General features: G+C 40.8%; 1 protein-coding gene across 2 annotated transcripts in view; it reads left to right on the forward strand.

The window, feature by feature from the left end:
- KAT6B (lysine acetyltransferase 6B) overlaps positions 1–17,637 on the forward strand; it is an 80,976-nt gene extending 63,339 nt beyond the window's left edge. For both annotated transcript variants that reach the window (XM_075257771.1, XM_075257772.1), the window contains exons 13-17: positions 241–472; positions 746–902; positions 7,672–7,926; positions 11,860–12,109; positions 13,774–17,637. In XM_075257771.1, coding sequence (XP_075113872.1) covers positions 241–472; positions 746–902; positions 7,672–7,926; positions 11,860–12,109; positions 13,774–16,280 — 3,401 coding nt within the window. In that variant the 3' untranslated portion in view covers positions 16,281–17,637. The remainder of the gene's footprint in view (positions 1–240; positions 473–745; positions 903–7,671; positions 7,927–11,859; positions 12,110–13,773) is intronic.
- The last annotated feature ends 4,721 nt before the right edge of the window (positions 17,638–22,358 follow it).

Below are 22,358 nucleotides of genomic sequence, written 5' to 3' on the forward strand. Positions count from 1 at the left end.
TTTTAATTTTTTTTTTTTTCATGTGTTGGGCTGAAAGAGAGACGTAATATTAAATAAAGTACTAGCAATAAGTGCGCACTACTTATTTGTCACCCAATCACTAGATGGTTTGCAGAAATTGTCTACTGGTCTTTTAAACTCAGATTTAAACAAATGTTTTCTTGCACCAATGAAATGTGCAACTATTTACACGGCTTATGTGATAATTACTTTACACTAACATGCTCATTCTTTCTATAGGTTACTTGTTATCACGGTGTGAGGGGCAAGCAGGCTCTCCTGAGAAACCCTTATCAGATTTGGGCCGCTTATCCTATCTGGCTTACTGGAAGAGTGTCATTGTAGATTATTTGTCTACCCATCAGGAGAAGCAGATAAGCGTGAAAGGTCTAAGTCAGGCAACAGGAATGTGTCCTCATGACATCGCCACTACACTGCAACATCTCAACATGATTGACAAGAGAGGAGACAGGTGAGTGACAAAGATGGAGGTGATGTACTAGGCTAGGCGTCACTTTCAATAACTTTTCAATGGTTTTATTACATTTGAGACAGACAAGGCAGGCTGTGGTTACAGGACTCATTTGTCTCCCTTCATTGACACGTTAACCACACTAGACAGCAATTTGACCATGACATCAGAAGGTGATGCAAATGTACAAGGCGCTAAGAAAAAACATTTTGGTGGATTGCCCTGATGTTTTTTTTTTTTTTTAATAACGTGATTATAAATATTTCATTACAGCTTTGTTATTATCAGACGGGAAAAACTCATAGAAAGTTACATGTTAAAAGTGAAGTCTCGACCACGGATAAATGAAGTGGATCCTGATTGTCTGAGGTGGACACCGGTCATCTCCAATGCTGCCGTGTCTGAAGAGGAGCCTGAGGTGGAAAAGGAGGTACATATCTTACTTTATATTCTGTTATTTCCAGTTATCACAGAGGACTAGTATTTAGAATAAGGCTCCATGGCAACCGCAAAATTGCAGCGTTACCTCAACTCGCAGGTTACTTCAGTGTTTCCATATGGGAAAGAAAGCGGAAAGCAGCTTTGGAAAAATCACAAAAAAATTCTGCCAAGGTCACGAGACTGGTCTTTTTCATCTAGGGATCATGGTAAATCCTGTATGGACAGGAGATGTTCTACTGATTTCTCACAGAGAAATCTTTTTACGCTTTTCACACTTTTTAATATTATGAGTTTTCACAACAGCAATAGAAAAATGTATTCACATCACATATAAAAACATTACCTGCTGCATCATATATAGCAAAGGGAGCAACATTATTGTAAACTGTGACAAGTATTATGTCTGTCTGGGTTTTAATCATCTTGATGTAAATGTGTGCTTCTATTCATTGTCAGCAAGCAGGGTTATAAAAAAACATAGAATCCTGTATAATCCACTTTTTTTTTTTTTTTTTAACTGTAATTTTTATTGAACATTTTTATAAATTGAAGAAACAGAAAAAGAAGAACAAGTGCAAGTCAAAATAAAAAACCATTGATAAGTAATACAAAGCATAGGGGGAGGAGGAGGGATAGGGGCAAAGGAAGGAGTCAGAGACCCTGCAAGGCATAATATGCATCCCACGAGGACCATACAGCTTGACAGGCGTCAAGCGTGTGATTGAGGGAGGTTGTCAGGTATTCCATACTGCGCACATCCTTCATCCGTGCAATATGGTCAGTGCCAGTATGAGGGGAACTCCTTTTCCAATGGAGAGCGATGAGCGTGTTAGCGGACGTACATAAATACAGGAACAGTGTAGAGGTCTGTTTACCCAGATGCTTAGGGGGGAGGTTAAGTAAGTAGGTTAGGGGGTCTAGATGGACACCCTGTACAAAAAGGGCATCCGAGAGGGATTTGACTTCCAACCAAAAGGGACGGATATCAGGACATTCCCAGAAAACATGACAAAGCGTGCCCACATTCACTTGACAATGCCAATATTGAGGTGGGATAGTAGGATTAAAGGTCCATTCACACAGAGGAAAATGGTGAGCAATTTGGTGTGGAATTTCAGCGCTGAAAAAAAGCCTCCCATTGACTTCAATGGGTTCCGTTTTCAGCGCTGAAATTCCACACCAAATTCCTCACCATTTTCCTTTGAGCAAGTAAGCCAGATGGCGCACATGAAGCAGATGGGCCCTAAGAGGGGAGAAGAACAGGACCACAGAAACGCATTAGGGGGAATCATCGCTAGCCAAAGCTTCTCAATTTCGACCCACTTTGTGTAGGCCTGCGACGCGGCCCAGAACGAGATGCAACACAAGTGAGAGGCCCAATAGTAATGCAGGGTATGTGGGACCGCCAATCCCCCTTCCTCCCTACCCAAAAGCATCACCGAACAGGGAATACAGTGGCGCCTGCCATTCCAGATAAACTGGAAGATTGACTTCTGAAGAGCTCTCAGCTCCGAGTGTGGAAAGGAGGGTCATCTTAACAGCCGAAATGCGACCTATAAGGGAGATGGGGAGGGGACGCCACTTATCCATAAGAGCCTGCAAGTCACCAAACAGGCGATGATAATTAACCGGTTAAGGACCGCTGGCCGTAAATTTACGGCCAGCAGTCCTGGTCTCTAAGACCAGCCGATTGTAAATTTACGGCCGGTCTTCAGAGACTCACTAGGCAGGGGGTGGGGCGGGGGGAGGGCAGGTATTAGGTGTTACTAACACCTAACCACCCCCTCAACAACATTCAGTCGGACTCAGTTCCGACTGAACGTTTTAACCCTTTCGATCGTGCCGTGAAACATCACGGCGCGATCGAAAGGGATCCGCCGCATATTGAAGCTGATCGGCACCCCCCGCGGCGAGATCGGGGGGTGCCGATGTCAGTAAAAGGTAGTCTGGGGTCTGGCCAGTGACCCCAGACTACCAGAGCCCCCACATACCTGGTGATCCTGCCAGGCGGTGGAGGAAGTGAGCGATGTGTCTCACTTCCTCTGCAGCTTACAGGACACGAGCAGGCTCATGTCCTGCTCGTGTCCTGCAAGCTACTATACAAAATCAGTTGATGCTTTCATGAAAGCATCAACTGATTCAAGTGTCCTAAAGGGACACATGAAAAAGTTAAAAAAAAAAAAATTAAAAAAAAAAGTAAAGTGTATGAAAAAAGTAATAAAGTTATAAAGCCCAAAAATCCCTTTTTCTCTATACAAAATGAACTATATAAAAAAGTACTAAAAATTAATAAAAACAATGCATATTTGGTATCGCCGCGTCCGTAAAAACCTGTACAATAAAACTGAAATAATATTTAATGTATACGGTGTACATCTGAAAAAAAAACCGGAAAAAACCCGCCAGAAGTAGTGATTTTTCACCATATCACCTTACAAAATATGCTATAAAAAGTGATCAAAAAATCATATGAACCCCACAACAGTACCAATAAAAAGCGCAGGTTGTCCCGCAAAAAATAAGCCCTCAACCAACACTGTCAACCGAAAAATAAAAATGTTACGCCTCTCATAAGATGGCGATGCAAAAATCACTGATTTATGTCCCCAAATGTGTTTTTGTTCTGCAGAATTAGTATCGCATAAAAAAATAGTATAAATGAGGTATCGCCGTAACCGTACCGACCCGCAGAATAAAGGGAACATGTTACTTTTACTGTGCGCTGCATGGCGAAAAATTTAAAGGGTACAACTCAATGCCAGGATTTTATTTTTTTTTAAATCCAGCAAGAAAGAGTTAATAAAATGTATTCAGTATGTTGTAGGCACCCAAAAATGGTGTCATTACAAAATACATCTCATCCCGCAAACAACAAGCCCTTATATGGCCGCGTCACCAAAAGAATAAAGAAAATATAGCATCTACCAATGTGAAGACAAAAAAAACCAAAATCGCCAAATTATTAGAATACAACTGGCGGCGTCAGGAAGGGAATGTATAAGCTGTGTCAGTGTATTTCAGGAGACACCCCAGATTTACAGTTTACAAGGGAAAGACACCAGAAGTGACCCCCAAAATGAGCCCCAGAGTGACTCCCCCAATCATAGGAGCTACTAGGACATAGTAGGGAATTTGGTGTCTGCAATGTACTCCGCACCGCTTACACATTCCCTCTTCGCCATCCGCTGTGCAGTCATGTCCGGGATACTAATACTCACTACACCCCCTGAGAAATTCTTTGAGGGGTGCAGTTTTCAAAATGGGGTCACTCCTTTGGGGAATCCACTTTTCTGGTACCTTACAGGCTCTACAAACATGGCATGGCGTCCAGATACCAAACATCTGAATCTGTACTCCAAAAGCCTCATCACGCTCCTTCCCTTCTGCGCCCTGCTGTGCGCCCAAACTGCAGTTTATGCCACATGTATGACACATGTATGACACTGGTGTACCCGGGATAACGGACGTAATGTCATATGTGGGTATAAACTGATATTAGGGCACAGCCGGACACAGAAGGGAAGAAGGGTTATTGGGTTTTTGGAGCGCAGACGGTTTGGTTTTTGGATGCCATGACACTTTTGCAGAGACCCTAAACTTGCCCCTACAAAATGGGGTTTACAGTTACCTCCAGGTCTCTCCAAAAGGAACATGGCCCCCAGAAAGTCCCTCTAAATCTGTACCCCAAAAGCTAAAAAGCGCAGTGCTCCTTCCCTTCTGAGCCCTCCTGTGTGCCCAAGCAGCAGTTTACACCCACATATATATATTTTTTGCCCCTCGGGATGGCCCCTTAATAGTTTTAGGAGTGCAGGTCTCTGACAACACAAAGTGGGTGCAATGTATGGGGCACCGAAATGGCATATTTCTTTCAAAATTTAAATTTTCATTTTGGACATTCATTTTTTGGAAGCATTTTAGGCACAAAATGATAATACCCCTTGATTCATTCCTTGACAGGTGTAGTTTCTAAAATGGGGTCACTTTTGAGGGGTTTCTATTGTATTGATACTTTAGGGGCTCAGCAAATGCGACATGGCACCTGAAAACTATTCCAGCCACATCTGCCCTCCAAAATCCAAATAGCTCTCTTTCCATTCTGAGCCCCACCATGTACCCATACAGCAGATTATGGCCACATATGGGGTATTGCCGTGTTCAGGAGAAATTTTGTAACAAACTGTGGGGGGCTTTTAATTCTTTAACTACTTGCAAAATTAAAAATATGGCGCTAAATGGACGATTCATTGGGAAAAAAAGTAATTTTTCATTTTTACATCCCAATGTTAATAAAATCTGTGAAACAGCTGTGAGGCCAAAATGCTCAGTATACCCCTAGATAAATTCAATGAGTGGTGTAGTTTCCAAAATGGGGTCACTTTTAGGGGCTTTCCACTGTATTGGTACTTTAGGGGCTCTGCAAATGCGACATGGGACTTGAAAAATATTCCAGCAAAATCTGTCCTTCAAAAGCCAAATAGCTCTCTTTCCATTCTGAGCCCCACCATGTTCCCATACAGCAGATTATTACCACATATGGGGCATTTCTGTGTTCAGGAGAAATTGTTTAACAAACTTTATGGAGCTTTTTCCCCTTTATCCTCTTGTGAAAATGAAAAATTTGGGGCTAAATTGACAGTTTATTGGAAAAAAAGTAATTTTTCATTTTCATGCCCCAATGTTAATAAAATCTGTGAAACAGCTGTAGGGTCAAAATGCTCACTCTACCCTTTAATATGTTCTGTGGGGGGTGTAGTTTCCAAAATGGGGTCACTTTTAGGGGGTTTCCACTGTATTGGTACTCTAGGGGCTCTGCAAATGAGACATGGCACCTAAAATTATTCCAGCAAAATCTGCCATCCAAAAGCCAAATAGCGCTCTTTCCATTCCAAGCCCCGCCATGTTCCCATACAGCAGAATATGGCCACACATGGGGTATTGCCGTGTTCAGGAGAAATTGTGTAACAAACTGTGGGGGGCTTTTAGTCCTTTATCCCCTTGTGAAAATTAAAACTTTGGGGATAAAGTGACATTTTAGTAATTTTTCATTTACACATCCCAATGTTAGTAAAATCTGTGAAACAACTGTAGGGTCAAAATGCTGACTATACCCCTTGATGAATTCTGTGAGGGGTGTAGATTCTAAAATGGGGTCACTTTTGGGGGGTTTCCATTGTTTTGGTACTCTAGGGGCTCTGCAAATGAGGCATGGTGCCTGAAAATTATTCCAGCAAAATCTGCTGTTCACACACCCAGTGTCGCTCCTTCCCTTCCATGCACTGCTGTGTACCCAAAAATCAGTTTACGCCCACATGTGGGGTATTTCTGTGCACGGGAGAAATTGCATAACAAAATGTGAGATGCATTTTCTCCTTTAACCCTTTGTGAATGTGTTAATTTTAGGTCTAAATGAATGTATTAATGAAAAAAAATAAAATGTCTAAATTTCACTGCCATATTATTTTTATTCTTATGAAAAACTTAAAGGGTTAACAAACATCCCAAATGCTGTTTTGAATAATTTGAGGGGTGTAGTTTTGAAAATGGGGTGATTTATGGGGGTTTCTATTATACAGGCCTTTATAATTCCTTACAGAACTGAAGCGGTCCCTAAAAAATTGGTTTGGGGAATTTTCTTGCAAATCTAGAAAATCGCTGTTACACTTGTAAGCCTTGTAACGTCCAAAATAAATTAAAAGACAATCAAAAGATGATGCCGATATAAAGCAGAGATATGGGAGATAATATTTATTTATGTATTTGGGTGGTATGACTATCTGCCTGAAAAGCAGAGAATTTCACATTTTGAAAATTGCAATTTTTTCCAAATTTCCATCAAATTTCCTAGTTTTTTATAAATAAATACACAAATATTGATTAATATTTACCACTAACATAAAGTATAATGTGTTACGAAAAAAACAGTCTCAAAACCACTTGTGTAAGTTAAACCGTCTCAAAGTTATTGCCATTTAAAGTGACACATGTCAGTTTTGAAAAAAAAGGCCTGGTCTTTAACATACTTTTGGGCCTGGTCCTTAACCGGTTAACAGAATAGAGAATAGAGTAGGAAGGGGAGAGTTGATTCCTTAAGTAATGAATAGAATGGGTTCACCACTGGAAGTCAAAGTTAGACTTGAGGAGCTGTAACACCGCGCTAGGGATATTAAGGGGTAAGGCTTCCATTTTGGCTGAATTAACCTTGTAACCAGAGAGGCTACCATAAGTTTTCAACTCGCGGAGAATAGGGAGGGAGGTGTGGAGATTAGTCAGGGTCATGAGGACGTCATCCGCAAAAAGACTAATCTTGAAGTCTCTATCTCTAACCATTACTCCAGTAATATCAGTGTTGGAGCGAATCTGGGAAGCCAAGGGTTTGATACATAGAGCAATATAAGTGGGGATAGAGGACATCCCTGACGCGTCCCGTTTCGGATAGGGAATGAGGAGGAAACTGAGTTGGGGAGCTTCACCGTAGCCGAAGAGTATAATGCCCTAACAGCCGCAAGGAAGGCCCCCAAGAACCCAAATCTCCGAAGGGTAGCAGTCATAAATTACCATAATCCACTTATGTGATGTAAGAGCACATAAAGAAGGTAGATTAAAAAGCTAGAGATGTAGTTACCACTGGATGATGAATTTTTTCGATGCAAGGAAGGACGGGGTCAGTTTGCTAGTAAAGTATAGGGGGAAAAACACACCTTTACTTATAGTTGAAATTGGTGCACCAGCCATACAACATATTTGTTTTACTTCCTCAGACAGAACTGACGGACTGTGAAGAACGCAAATGCAAGGTTCCAAGCTCCCAAATGGATAAAAAGCAGTCGCCGCCATCCAAGGATATAGCTTCTGCTGCAACATGTCCAGTTGCTACAAGCCCTACCTCATTAATCCCTGAAGTACGCCTCACAGAGAAAAGTAAAGAAAGCAGTGAGGAAGAAGATGAGGAGCAATATCCTGAATCCATCCCACCAAAACTGACCAAACCCCAGACGCTCACAATGAAGAGAAAGGTATCAGCTCCATGGAAAATGTTGTGTTGCAAAGTAGGGACCTAGTTAATACATTTTATATTTATTTATTTTTTTCAGCTGGTTGCCAGATGATATTCTGTTATAACTTCATATCTCATAACTTCTCCTGAAGGAAGTTAAGGTGACCAGATATTAGTCAACTGGAAATATTTCATTTATATAAATTATATAATTTGATCATTTTTTTGCGGTAAATTGCATGCTATGCTTTACCCGTACATTGCACATTGGACCTAACGTAAGTAAAGAGTGACCTCTACTGGTAACCAGGTAGAAGTGTGACACTCAAGGACAACAGTGCTGTTCTTCTAGTTCTGTTATGTACACGAATGCATTGAATGTTAGGTATACCCACAATCGGAATTACTCCTCTAATATATATTAGCAAGGGTTGGGAAATTATGACCTAAAGAAAAACCACTCATAATTATCCGTTCTACCCCAATTACAGTTATTTTAGGACACCCCCCCTTTTTATATACCACACCTTATTTATATTCCACATCATGCCAATGAATTTTGGTGTCAATTATTCATAAACCAGCATTCCTGATTAAATAGCTAGTGTTAGTGACATATTCTTTAGCTAGTGACAAAACAGGATGACATGGATGCAAAATAATCCATGTGAGCAAGTTCACAACAATTAATTGAGCCAACTTTTGGTTTCCTCATTTTGTGATTAAAAGGGGTTGCCCACGTTCAGACCAATATTGACAGACACCGAAAAATTGTATTTTTTAATTATGTAAACAATAATGTTTACATAATTAAAAAATACAATTTTTCGGTATACTTTCTGTATCAATTTCTCACGGATCTTTACATCTCTGCGTGAGACTTGTTTGTCCATCATATGACCATGGACTGATTATTATCCATTGGGAATAAGCAGAATGAATGACAGCAAGCAGAGATCTAGAAAAACATGAAAAATTGATACAGAAAGTATATAGGAAAACTGTACAATTTGTGTGAACGTGGCCAACCCCTTTAACTGACTGGCACTTCTATTAATATAATAGGTAATGCTGTGATTGATTAATAAAGATTAAAACCATAAAATATTTCTGGACTCCAGCCAGTTGTGAACATTGTGAGTTCATACCCTGGGGAATTATTACAGATTTCAGATTCTGCCTAAAAAAAAAAAAAAAAACAACAAAACAATTTACAGTAGAAGAAAGGTTCTCAAAAACAGAATAATTGTGCAAAGTGTGAGAGCATTTTGAATTTAAATATATAAATATATATATATATATATATATATATATATATATATACACACACAGTGAAGGAAATACGGTAAGTATATGATCCCTTGCTGATTTTGTAAGTTTGTTCACTGACAAAGACATGAACAGTCAAAAATTAACCTACCCTTAAAATTATAAACACTGGAAAAGAGAATAGCAAAAATGAAATGCAGACAATCACATTGTATAAAATATACACATTTACCGTATAAGCTGACCCGAATAAAAGCCGAGGCCCCTAATTTTACCACAAAAAACTGGGAAAACTTATTGACTCGAGTATAAGCCGAGGAGGGGGGGGGGTAATGGAAATGTATGTCATGTCACTCCTTTCCCATTCCCTGGTTGAACTTGATGGACATGCTGTATATACTCGAGTATAAGCCGACCCGAATATAAGCCGAGGCCCCTAATTTTACCACAAAAAAAACTGGGAAAACTTATTGACTCGAGTATAAGCCTAGGGGGGAAATGCAGCAGCTACTGGAAAATTTTAAAAATTTAAATGTTCGGAGTTTTTGGGTGCAGTAGGTGCTGGGGAAGGGGAGGGGGTGTTTTGGTTGTCTGTCTGCCCCTTCCCTGAGCTTGAGGACTGTTTTTTCTTCCCCCACTTGGAATTCAGCCTGGCTGAATATAGGGTATCTGCAGTGCTCCTATTAACCCCTTCTCGACAGAACAGGAGCACTGCAGATACTCTATATTCAGTAGACCAGGCACTGTCAGACACAGGGATACCTAATGTGTGTGTGTTTTGAAGTCATTTTATACTTTTAAATGTATTCTAGGGAAAGGAGGGATTTACAACTTTTATTTACTTTATTTTTTATTATATCTTTTTAAAGCTTTCTTTTTCTTTCTGCCTCACTATTTAATGGGAGAATCTATACATTACCATTGCGGCCGGTCATAGACCCCCTCCCCCCAAAAAAAAAAAAAAATATATATTTTTTTTTTTGACTCGAGTATAAGTTGAGGGGGGCTTTTTCAACACAAAAACTATGCTGAAAAATTCAGCTTATACTCGAGTATATACGGTATTTGCATTTTGCAGAGAAAAATACGTATTTGATACTTCTGCAAACAAGACTTAATACTTGGTGGCAAAACCCTTCTTGGCAAGCACAGCAGTCAGACATTTTTTGTAGTTGATGATGAGGTTTGTGCACATGTCAGGAGGAATTTTGTAATTATGAAAAGACATGAGGGTAAATCACTAGTAGGGGCTATTAAAATTTAACAAGCTTTATTAAACCAAAAAAGCGAAAATCAGGAAAGGGCTCCCATTGTAGACAAACGCACACATAAAAAATTATTCAGTACTCCTATATAGGCCAAACTTCCCAAATGTGTAGGCCAATTCATTGACTACGGGAAGAATGCAGGAATAAATCCACTTTCACCTGCATCAGCCCTATCAGATACTTTCATTACTACCACTATAACTAATAGCGTATAGTAAGCAGCACAGGTTGCCTGTCCATTGTTCAACTCCTTCAAGCCTCTGTCTATCTGCCAAAAACGCTGAATGCCTAATATTTTCAAATCTATGAGAACGCTGTAGAGTATTTCTTGCTATAGCCCACCATCCCAAATATTAGGCATTCTGCGTTTTCGGCAGATAGACAGAGGCTTGAAGGAGCTGAACAATGGACAGGCCAACTGTGCTGCTTACTACACGCTATTAGTTATAGTGGTAGTAATGAAATTATGTGATAGGGCTGATGCAAGTGACAGTGGCTTTATTCCTGCATTCTTCCCGTAGTCAATGTTGGGAAGTTTGGTCTATATAGGAGTATTGAATAATTTTTTGTGTGTGCGTTTGTCTATAATGGGAGCCCTTTCCTGATTTTCGCTTTTTTGGTTTAATAAAGCTTGTTAAATGTTAATAGCCCCTGCTAGTGATTTACCCTCACGTCTTTTCCTAATTACAATACTAGGGCTATGCTATTTGCTATCCTCGTTGCAGATCATCTGTAAATCATTAAGATTTTGAGGCTGTCGCTTGGCAACTCGCGGCTTCAGCTCCCTCCGTAAGTTTTCTATGGGATTAAGGTATGGGGACCGGCTAGGCCACTCCATGACCTTAATGGGCTTCTTTTTGAGCCACTCCTTTATTACTTTGGCTATATGTTTTGGGTCATTGTCCTGCTGGAAGACCCAGCCACTACCCATTTTAATGTCGGGAAGGAGGTTGTCACTCAGGATTTTACGGTACACGGCTTCATCCATTCTCCTATTGATGCGGTGAAGTAGTCCTGTGCCACCATCTGAATTCTCTTAAGGAATCTAATACAATACTTCTTTTTGTATCCCTTCAGAGTTACTCCCTAGTCACAGGTAACGGGGATATATTGCTGATCGGTAGGGTTCAACCAGTGGAAATGCTATAAATCATAAGAATCGGGCTCCTTGTACCCCCCACCCCCCCAAATGAATAGCAGCCACTCCATTCACTTCTATGGTACTGCTATAGATAAGTTTGTACAGAGCTATCTCTGGCAGTCCTTTAGAGAGTTTATGGCACAGCAACGGGCATACTTAACTTGCCCCTCTATTTGAATGTGGATAGGGGAGACTTGAAATAGCAGGACAATACTTCTAAAGGACTAAAAAAGAAGCATCAACAATTAAAACAATATATATATTTATTCAACAGAAGGCCTTTGCACTAAGGAGAAGGCGTGGTCGAAAGCGGAGGAGATTGAATAGCAGTGTCACTACAGAGACCATCTCGGAGACCACTGAAGTGCTAAATGAGCCATTTGAGGATTCTGACCAAGACCGCACTGAGCAACAGGAAAATGCCTTGGACCAAAAAAGTGATGTCAGACGAAGCAATCAAGAACAACATGCAGCTAATAGAACCGTACAGTCACCAGACACGAAAGAACAAGACACGAATACAAGTATGTCAGCTGTGTACAGTGTAACCAAGAGATGTCTTTTTAATATTTTGTTCAAGATCTAGACTCCTGTGTGTAAAGAGTTCTGTTTTTTTTTTTTTTGTTTTTTTTTTTATGTAGATTGTGAGCCCCACATAGAGCTCACAATGTACATTTTTCCCTATTAGTAGGTCTTTGGAACATGGGATGGAAATCCATGCAAACACGGGGAGAACATACAAACTCCTTGCAGATGGATTTTTGCCCTTGGCGAGATTTGAACACCAGGACTCCAGCGCTGCAAGGCTGTAGTGCTAACCACTGAGCCACCCTGTGGCCCTGAGTTCTGGTTTATTTTTGTCATATAATGCTACTGCCAAGAGTTATAATGAAAACAGACACATGTCCTACCGTTGGGACTCTTACCTAATGTGGCGTATTTTATGGCAGTGGCTATATTAAGTCTTTATATAGCAGTCATGACTAATATGAAGTACTAAAGGAATTCTGTAATGCCTGGGAAATTAAAAAAATTGTTGGGTACGTCTGCATGCACTACAGGAAACCCAGCCATCTTATTGGGTCAACTCAAAATATCGCAGCTGTTTCTTCTTAATCATTCAAATATGCTGAGAGGGGTCACTTGGACTCCTTGAAAAAAAATCTAATATGATTGGCTTAGATGACCTATTAGACTAATATACAGGTTATCTGCCTATGTCTTAGTTTTACTAGACTGAAAATCCAACCTGTGATACAGTGCAGTGAAAATGACGGAGCGGGGGGGGGGGGGGGGGGGGCTGGATACTTGAAATTTGCTGCTGTTTTCAAGTCTGCAAATGTATAAAGGCTGAAGTTTCTACAGAGTAGCACAATTTTCCTGTTAAGTGTGAACATGGCGGAAAAAAAAAGCAAGGCAAAAAGATATACTTTCATCCTATATTGTTAACTAACTCAAACATGCTAGTCAGAAAACAGCATAGTGATAAAAATAAGAAAATATAGCTGAATATCATCTCAAAAATGGGCATATACAAGATCAACACCTAGGAATGAAGCCTTCAATAATATCCAAAATGAATTATTACTTCGACAACATTAAGCCAACAAATAGTTATTATTGGCTAATCATATTCACACAGGCTTGGGCTACACCGAGACTTTTGGCCGCAATTCCTGTTCTAGTTCGCTATGTCACCTTGTGACTTTCACTAATTTAAGTGAAGTCTCTTTGAAACACCAAGTGAAGTCTACATTTGCAGACTTGAGAACAGCAGCAAAGTATCCAGTCCCCCCCTCCGCCCCCACAGTCATTTTCACTGCAGCTTGGTCGATAAACTGTATATTAGTCTAATAGGTCAAGGGTGCCAGTTTCCAGTTGCAAAAAGATAAGACTTTGCTCAATGTTTTTGCAACTAGAAGTTAGTCATGGCAATTCCGGATTCATCATGCAACTTTGTTCACTAACCGTAGTGAAAGTTGCAGGGTGATACAGCAGCCCTAGCCTTAAGCTAATAAAAATATAATGTTCTTACCACAGTCTTCAATATAGTCACCTCAGCCTGCTGTTAGACTCCCTTTAACTCAGTGCTGCTACATCTGACTATTGCATTTTTGTAATCTATTAAAACTGATTTACAGTTGCTAAAGTTTATACATTTAATCAATTGTTATTTGTGGCTATGCAGGTCACGTACGGCAAGTTTCTCCAGAGAAGGTCGATAAGCATAACACCCAAGAAAAGACTCTGGATCCAGCTCCAAGAAAGCAGGGCTGGCCTAAAGGGTTAAAGAGAGGGCCTTCTAAGAGAAGACGTAGTGTGGACAGAAAGTCTGGATTTAAACTCAATTTGTACACTCCTCCAGAGACACCCATGGAACCAGACTATCAGGCTCAGATTGAAGAAACAAAAGTTGAAGAGGAAAAAGAAAAAGATGAAGAGGAAAAGAATATATTAAATCAGGACAACGTTGGGGAGGCAGCGGAAGCAATTGATTCTCACGTTGAAGGAACGGAAACATCTGTGGTAGAGCTACCAAGTCCAAGTCCATGTAGCACCAATCTGGAAAAGGCAGAGGACGAGGAATTTAAGAGAGAAGATGAAGATCTAAAACTTGAAAAGAATGAAGTAGATGAGGTAAAGCAAGAGGTTGAGGAGAGGTCAGATGTGAGCCTAAAAGAGGAAGATGATGTGCAAGAAGCTGTAGAGAAGTCAGAGGAGTTGTTGACAAACTCGGTGACAGAGCAAGTCAATGAGCCTGCACTGCCAGATGAGGAGGAGGAAGATGAAGAAGACCAGTCTCATAATGAAGATCATGATGCTGATGATGAAGATGAGAGCCATCTTGATACCTCCAAGAAAGAGGTACCAGAACAGCCGTTTCAGGAGTCTTTAGGGGATCAAGAAAGTTTTTTAGAACTAGGTATAGCAAATAGTGTATCTCAGTCTGATATGTTAAGCAGCAGCTGTGCTGAAATCATTGAAGTAAAGCAACCTGTACAGCTGGTAAGTCCAGAAGAGCATCCGACTGAAGCAGAGGAGCATCCCGTTGTTCCATGTGAAACCCCCCAAGAAGGGTTAACATCAGAGCTAACTGGTGATGGTGGAGATGGATTAGACATTGATTCAGAAACTGCCCAAGCTGTACAGTCTCTAACCCGTGAGAGTGAGGAGCAGGAGGAGGCCTATAGAAGCTGTTCTGAAACCCAGGAAGCATGTCATAACCTTCAAAGTTATGCACAGTCTCCATCAGTTGTAGCTGCTGAAGACTGTCATCAGTCTGACCATAGCAGCCCAGTGTCCTCTGTTAACTCACATCCCAGTCACTCTGTCAGGTCTGCAAACAGCCCAAGTGCACCCTCTCTGGAAAATAACTATGCTCAGATCAGCCCTGAGCAGACGGCCATTTCTGTTCCTTCCTTACAGAACATTGAAACTAGCCCTATGATGGATGTATCATCCGTGTCTGATCATTCACAGCAAGTTGTGGATAGTGGATTCAGTGATTTGGGTAGTATTGAGAGTACTACTGAGAATTATGAAAATCCCAGCAGTTATGACTCTAACATTGGAACTGGTACATTACCTTCTCAAAATAGCTGTTCATTCAGCGGAGGTATGACATCCGCTAACTTAACAAAAAGTAGTTGTGCTATAACACAGCAAATGTCTGCTATGAACAATAGTTGCAGCATGATAGGTTCTCCACCTCCCCAGCCACCTTGCAGTGTTAAGTCCCCACAAGCCTGTGCGGTGGAGAGACCTCCAAGTGGTGGACAACAACAACAGCTTGCCCCATGTGGAATGGCAGGTGCAGGTTTTACTTTGCCAGACATCCCTGAGAATGGAGGTGGTGGACTTGGAGGGCTGTATGATAGAATAGGACAAGGAGATTTTGGATCTGGACACTATCCTCAGCCATCTGCTACCTTCAGCCTTGCCAAACTTCAACAACTGACAAACACCTTAATGGATCACTCCCTGCCTTATAGCCACGCACAGGCTGTAACGTCCTATGCAAATGGTGCCTCTCTTACTTCTTCATTAAGCAACATGGTTCAGCTTACACAGTCACCACACCCTGTTGCTCCACAATCTCAAGCCACAATGACCCCTCCTGCAAACCTCACACCGCCACCAATGAATTTGCCACCACCTCTCCTTCAGCGGAGTATGTCCAGTGGACAGATGGGACTTTCTCACAATCAGAGGCTTCAGTCACAGATGGGAGGCAAAGCTCATATGTCCATGCGGACCAAAGTATCTGCATTGCCTCCAGGAGCTCCCTCTGGGCACCATCCCTCACAATTGTATGGTCATGCACCACCTCCACAGACTGTGACCATGCAACCTCCATCCCGGTCTCTCACCATGCAGCGTGGAATGAACATGGGTGTCAATCTGATGCCAGCTCCTGCTTACAATGTGAATCCTGTAAATACTCTAAATGCCATGAGTGGTTACCGGATGCCTCAGTCAATGATGAACAGTGGATACCATACCAACCATGGATATATGAACCAGAGCCCTCAATACCCAATGCAAATGAGCATGATGGGTGGCCAGCCTTATGCGCAGCAGTCAATGCAGACCAGCCCTCACAGCAACATGATGTACTCCAGCCCTGGGCATCATGGTTATATGAACACACCAATGCCCAAACAGTCACTCAACGGATCATACATGAGGCGGTGAGTTACCCTTGCAGATACCAGCATCCCTACACCCTCTTCCCTAACTCTGCAGCAGCTGCAAAATGGAATCTACAAAATGGAAATGAATACAGACTTAAAGTAGTCACTGAAGGACACAGACTTGGTCTCTTGTTATTGGTTCACTTTTTCTCATGCTTATTCTCCAGTTGGGCCTCACATTTGTTGTATTTATATCTGTTCACCTTAATTTATTTCATTACCAATTTCCCTAACATCAAATGCGTTTATCTCTCACATCACTCTATCGGGAGTTTGTTTTTGGTTTGGTAGCACCTCAGTTATTAAAACATAACAATTTGATAAATTAATATAATTTCTCGTCACTAGGTCTTCATCTCCTTTTGACCAAGTTTCCTTAAAGGGATATTTCCATAGCAGAGTTAACTAAATGTTTGGTAGCTTTGGGTTCCACCACTGGGACTTGCTCTCCTGTGGCCATAATTTCGTAGCGCTCTTCATTAACTGCTATGGGCGTTCCAAAAACAGCTGTGCACGTGCAATTGACTGTTTTTAACTACCATAGAAGTGAATAGAGTGAGGCAAATGCAATGTGCTCTCCATTCACTACGGCTGAGGCATCAGTCAGAATGTGGGTTGGTGGACCCATTTTCTGGAGCTAGATAAGGGTCCCAGATGTGGATCCTGTATCTATCATTCATATATGATGTATACTATGGATAGGCCATACGTGTCTGTGATGAGAATACCCCTTTCATGCCATTGACATGCTCTAAGTGACCTTCCGAATTGATATATTAGCAGCTTTATTAATAGTTCTTTCATAAAATGTCCTCCCAAGAGAATGAAGTTGCCATATAACATTATAAAGTCTTTTTCCCCCTTTGATTTCAGGGCTCCATAGAAACTAATGAGCCGCCTATGTCACACTTTATGATCACATGAGGTCACTGTGGCAATATCACTATAGGCTTGAAATCATAGGATTGTGATATTGACATCAAAATTAACATTGGAATACTTGTTACTGCAATGTAATGCACCCACATAGGATATCATTAACCAAAACAAAGTTATATTGCATTGTGTTCTTCTGTGATGGCAAAGTGAATTCATTAAAGGCCATTAAAATAGTCATGGAGTCCTGGCCTTAAAGGAACGCTCCAAACTGAGACTGTGTTATGCTCCATGCAGGCTTTCTGCGGCAGAACATGACTTGGAGAGTAAGGAAGCCAATAAGGATCCCTATGTCATACGCCACTTCGGGCTCATTCACATCAGCGTTCGGGTCTCCGTAGTTCATTTGAATGGGTGAGAGAGATGTCCGGCGGTGAGCGTTTTATGCTCTCCGCCGCAAAACCGGGTTTTATAATCCGGACACAGAGTCGGACATGCAGTACTCTGTGTCCGGATAAAAAATCCGGTTTCGCGGCGGAGAGCCTAAAACGCTCACTGCCGCTCACGGCCGGACCCGGTCTGAGCTTTCCGACTTCTGGCATGCAGAAGACGGAAAGCTCAGAACGGACAGGAGAACGCTAGTGTGAACCTAGCGTTCCCTGCACTTGGTATAACACAGTATTTTAGTTTTTTCTCAGTGTTTCTTTTATAAAGCACTCTAATAGGTTATATGGAGAGTTTCAGCTTACTTGTATATTATTGTCTTTTACTTCATGGGGCAAAATCTCTGATCCAGAATTATAGTGCTGAGTTTTTCCAATATACAGTGAAACCTCTTTGCTATGACCACCCACTTAAAATTGCATGAAAAAGTTGTCTTTGTAGAGAGATGGTTTTCTGTAAGTAGTATGGAAAACTCCATTACAGAAAATGTGGTCAGTGTAAGGAGACAGTCTTCTCAAACAGGTGGTCTTTTGCAGAGGTTTCACTATATTACTATTATTTTTTTTATTATTTTTTTTTAAAGCAGTACAGTTTATGTACACAAATACAATAAAGGTGTTTTCCCTATGAAAGACCTTTAATGGTATAGCCACAGGCTATATGGACCCACAACTACCTCTAAAATAGGTGAGGGTCCACAGTTTTTGTATCCCCCTCGTTACCCATTGGGACCACGCTGAGAAGACTTTCATTAGATGATAAATAGTGGTCCAAACTCGCTGGATTAGTTGGCTAGTGTACATGGGGGGAGGGATCTCCCAACTTCCCAGTGACATGTTGATGTTCTCGTAGGGGCTCTAATCAAAAAAACTTTCATTCTCCCCTTTTGGGGGGAATAACTGTCGGCCAAGTGAGGGCTATCTCAAGTGTATGGCCTGGTTTTTGGTTTGCAGCAACATTTGAAAAAAAAAAAATGCCATTGAGTAAGTTATTCACAGAGGATTGAAGAATTTCTTCATAAAGTGATTGAATTGACTCCTCAGTCGTACAACATCATTGCTTGAACAGTTTTGTAGCTCTTTGGGTCAAGAGTGATTTAACAGAGATCTGACCTACAGTATGACCAGCTAGGCATCCCTCAGCGGGGAAGGGTTTACCCAAATAAACACTGCGCTAGAACCGGCTGCTAATAATTTAAGTCCTTTATTGAAGACGCGTAACAACACAACGCTTCCACTTAGCGTTTCGGGGCAAAGAGTCCCTTTCTCAAGTGATACACAGTTAATAGGAGGGATTCTTGCAGGGCCTCCCTGTCCTATCACGGTACAAGTTCTTGTAGCTGAGGTTTAGGTCACATCTCCTATTTTGTAAGATGTGACCCAAACCTCAGCTACAAGAACTTGTACCGTGACAGGAAGGGGATGCTCTCCTGTTAACCATGAATCACTTGAGAAAGGGGATTCTTTGCCCTGAAACGCTAAGTGGAAGCGTTGTTTTGTCTTAAATAAAGGGTTTAAATTATTACCAGTTGGTTCTAGCACAGTGTTTTTTGGACAAACCCTCCCCCACTGAGGGACGCCTAGCTGGTCATTTTTCCTCCCCGTCTTGGGGTTGATAAGACAACTGCTGCTGGTATCTAATCCGACAAACTGTTGGGATAGTCCCCCTAACTGGAGACTCCCATAACGGCCTGTACTAACTGATCCATTGATCTGCTCAGTGCATGAATTGTTTTTTGCCTATTGACAGAAATCTGGGTTTTGTGCAGTCTGTGAGCGGGAGAGAAGCTAAGTGTTGTGATATACAGGGTGTCTTTATAGCTCCTAAAGAACTATTGGATTCCTGTAACCAATGGGTTCATATACATTAGCAATCATGGCCTATTCATTGGTGTATCAGTGAATTCAACAACCCCCTTCCCTTCATTGCAGATAGAACTACACATACAATTGTAAAATTGTTCTCACAACCTGTCAGGTGCTTAAAGTTGGAGAAGCAAACACCTAGCAATACAGGGAAGCCCAAATTGCATGGCCTTTGAATTTTTGGGAGTATGTGTCACCTCCTCATTAACCTTTTTTAATGAACAAGTAGTTGACTGTACTAAACTTGTTCTGCTTTATAACTGGAAGTAATTGGGGTTGGCGATATTTACTAATGGATAAAGAACCCATTATTTTCATGACTCCGGCATTTCTTTCTGAGCTATTAGCCTGGATTTATTTTTAGGAGACCCCTGTATAAGTTTAGGTGCTGCAGAATAGGATTTCTGAGCAGAGTAAATCTTGCCAAGACTCCTAGGTGAGATCTTAAGGCTGAGGCCCCACATTGCGGAACACCACAAAAAAAACAAAAAAACATTTTCATTGCATTTTTGCAGCGTTTTTCCATTCCCTATGTATGTGCAGAGGTAGCAGGACTCTCAATGTCTTTCCTAGGAGTCCTGTTTGTTGTTGCACAAAATCAGTTTCCAAATAAAGGTCAGTGTACACAGTTTTTCGGTGCTGATTTTGACGCTGAATCCGCCCATATTGGGAGGCTTTTTTTGGCTGACTTTGAGGCGGATTCAGCGTCAAAAACAGCGCCAAAAAAACTCTGTGTGCACTGACCCCAACTTAAACATATATATATATATATATATATATATATATATATATATATATATATATATATATATATAAATAAATAAATATAGGAGAGCTCAGTTTTTGTCCTCTATCAAATCCTGTTCTCAGATAAAGCAAGCCTGATGGTATACAGTGCACAAAGTAGTTTGCGAGAGCCCTATATTACAATTAGTATAGACTCTGTTAATGTAAACTTGGTGAGTTAATTTTTGTATGATCACATTCCATGTGGATAATGTGTAAATCCAGCACTATAGCTGGAGATAGAATTACACAGGGAGTATCATCAACTTTCCATAACACGAATATTTAAGAAAAACCCAGTGTTCCCACTTCTTGCCTCTGAGCACATCCCGATATCTGTGGATTGTCTGGTATTTTCAAAAATCAGCAGGCAATATAATAACAACAAGCAAATACCCTGTTCAACTCCCCACCACACGTGGTCCCTGTCACTCCTACACTTTTTATATGACCGTCACTGGCCTCACTGGTGATGCGTGCTTACATGACATCTGAGGTTGGCGACTGACTGCTGTGGTCACCTTGAGCGATCTATGTGACATCATCTCTACAGGACTGGGACAGGGATGTAATTTCGGGAGCAGCGAGAGATTGAATGGGGTGAGGTTTACATTTTATTTCAGATCATTGCTTACTTTTTGGTAAATCCCAAACAACCCCTGTAAGTCAATGCAAAGAATTCATTTATACAAGTGTCGCTTTCTGCTGTAGATCTGGACGTCCTCTTGGTGTGTTCCTCTTCCATTTAACTATTTTTTCATGTTTGCTTTTACTTTTGAAGCATTTGGTATGCTTTGCCATCTTCTCTCCAGGTGGTGCACTTCTTGACTGCTGAAGCTCAAGATGTGTATACCAGTCAATACTTGGCCCAAGTCATGCTCTGGTGGATCTTGTTGCCATAACAAAACCGGGGAAACTCTAGCTGTTTTCCACCTAAATCTGCCCTTTCTGTATTTTGTTTCATTTGTTTGCTGGAAGTAAGCCTTACTAAGCATGCTGCTTCTCTCCTTGGTGCGTGAGCTTTTCTAAGTAGTGTTATATGTCCTGTGCTTAAACTGTAAAGCCATTTGTTATGATTTTGTTTTTCAGGTCTTGTATGAAGGTTAAAGAAGAAAAAAATAAATATATTTTTGTTAATTATGACTGTACAAAATATTAAAATGTGTTATTTGGTCCTTAAAGGGCTGGCACTTGAGTGTATATTTTCACACATTCGCTATAATTGTGACTTGACTTTTGGTCTCTGTGGGACATAAAAAAAAAAAAAAAAAAAAAAAAGTCTTTATTTTAGAGGAAAAGCAACCACCACAAAATACTGGAAATGCAATTTATTCTCAAAATTGTTTGCCAAGGAATAGACGTATTGTCAAATAACACTTGGTGTATAATTGCTATTTTCTGAAATTGCCTTTCAGACCCTTTCGCAATACAAGGGTTTCATTCCATCTGTAGAGTTTTCTATCTTTGTAATGTATTGGAGTTATTTTTTAAATAAAAGTTGGGGGGGGGGGGGAAGGGAGGGAATGTACAAACCCCATAACCTGGATGACCTTTGAGGGTTACATAATAGCATGTATTATCATTCTATATAAATATATATTTGTTGGACCCTTCCCCAGCCAAAAAAAAAGTGTCTGCATATTTTTCTGTCTTATTCTGATTGCCCCTATTTTTGTTATGTTTTTGACAAAAGCTGCTTCCTATAAAGTCAGATTGTGTTGAGTTTCATTTTTTTGTCTGTCACTTAAGTAAAGCAGAGCAGGCAAAGTTGTACATTTTAAATGGAAATAAATTATGAGGAGCCTTATGAGTATTCCTGCTTTCACAATGTCCTTTCTTCAGTGTGAACTAAAGCGCTTAATCTTTTTCAATGTATTCTGTATACATTTTTAAATGCTATCACCTTCTCATGTACCTTTTAAAGCGGTTGTCCAGGCAAAAATGTGTGAAAAGTTTTTTGTTTTTTTTTTAAATCGGCTGGGGGCAGTGAAAGAATAAAAATCACACTTTCCTTTCCACAGTGCTACGGTCTCTCCCAGTGTAGTTCAGTCAGTCTGTTGTTATCTTCTGCCAGAAATCCCCACTACACATGACCGCTGAGTTACTAC

Source organism: Leptodactylus fuscus, chromosome 10, assembly GCF_031893055.1.
Source record: "Leptodactylus fuscus isolate aLepFus1 chromosome 10, aLepFus1.hap2, whole genome shotgun sequence".
Classification (NCBI taxonomy): Eukaryota; Metazoa; Chordata; class Amphibia; order Anura; family Leptodactylidae; genus Leptodactylus; species Leptodactylus fuscus.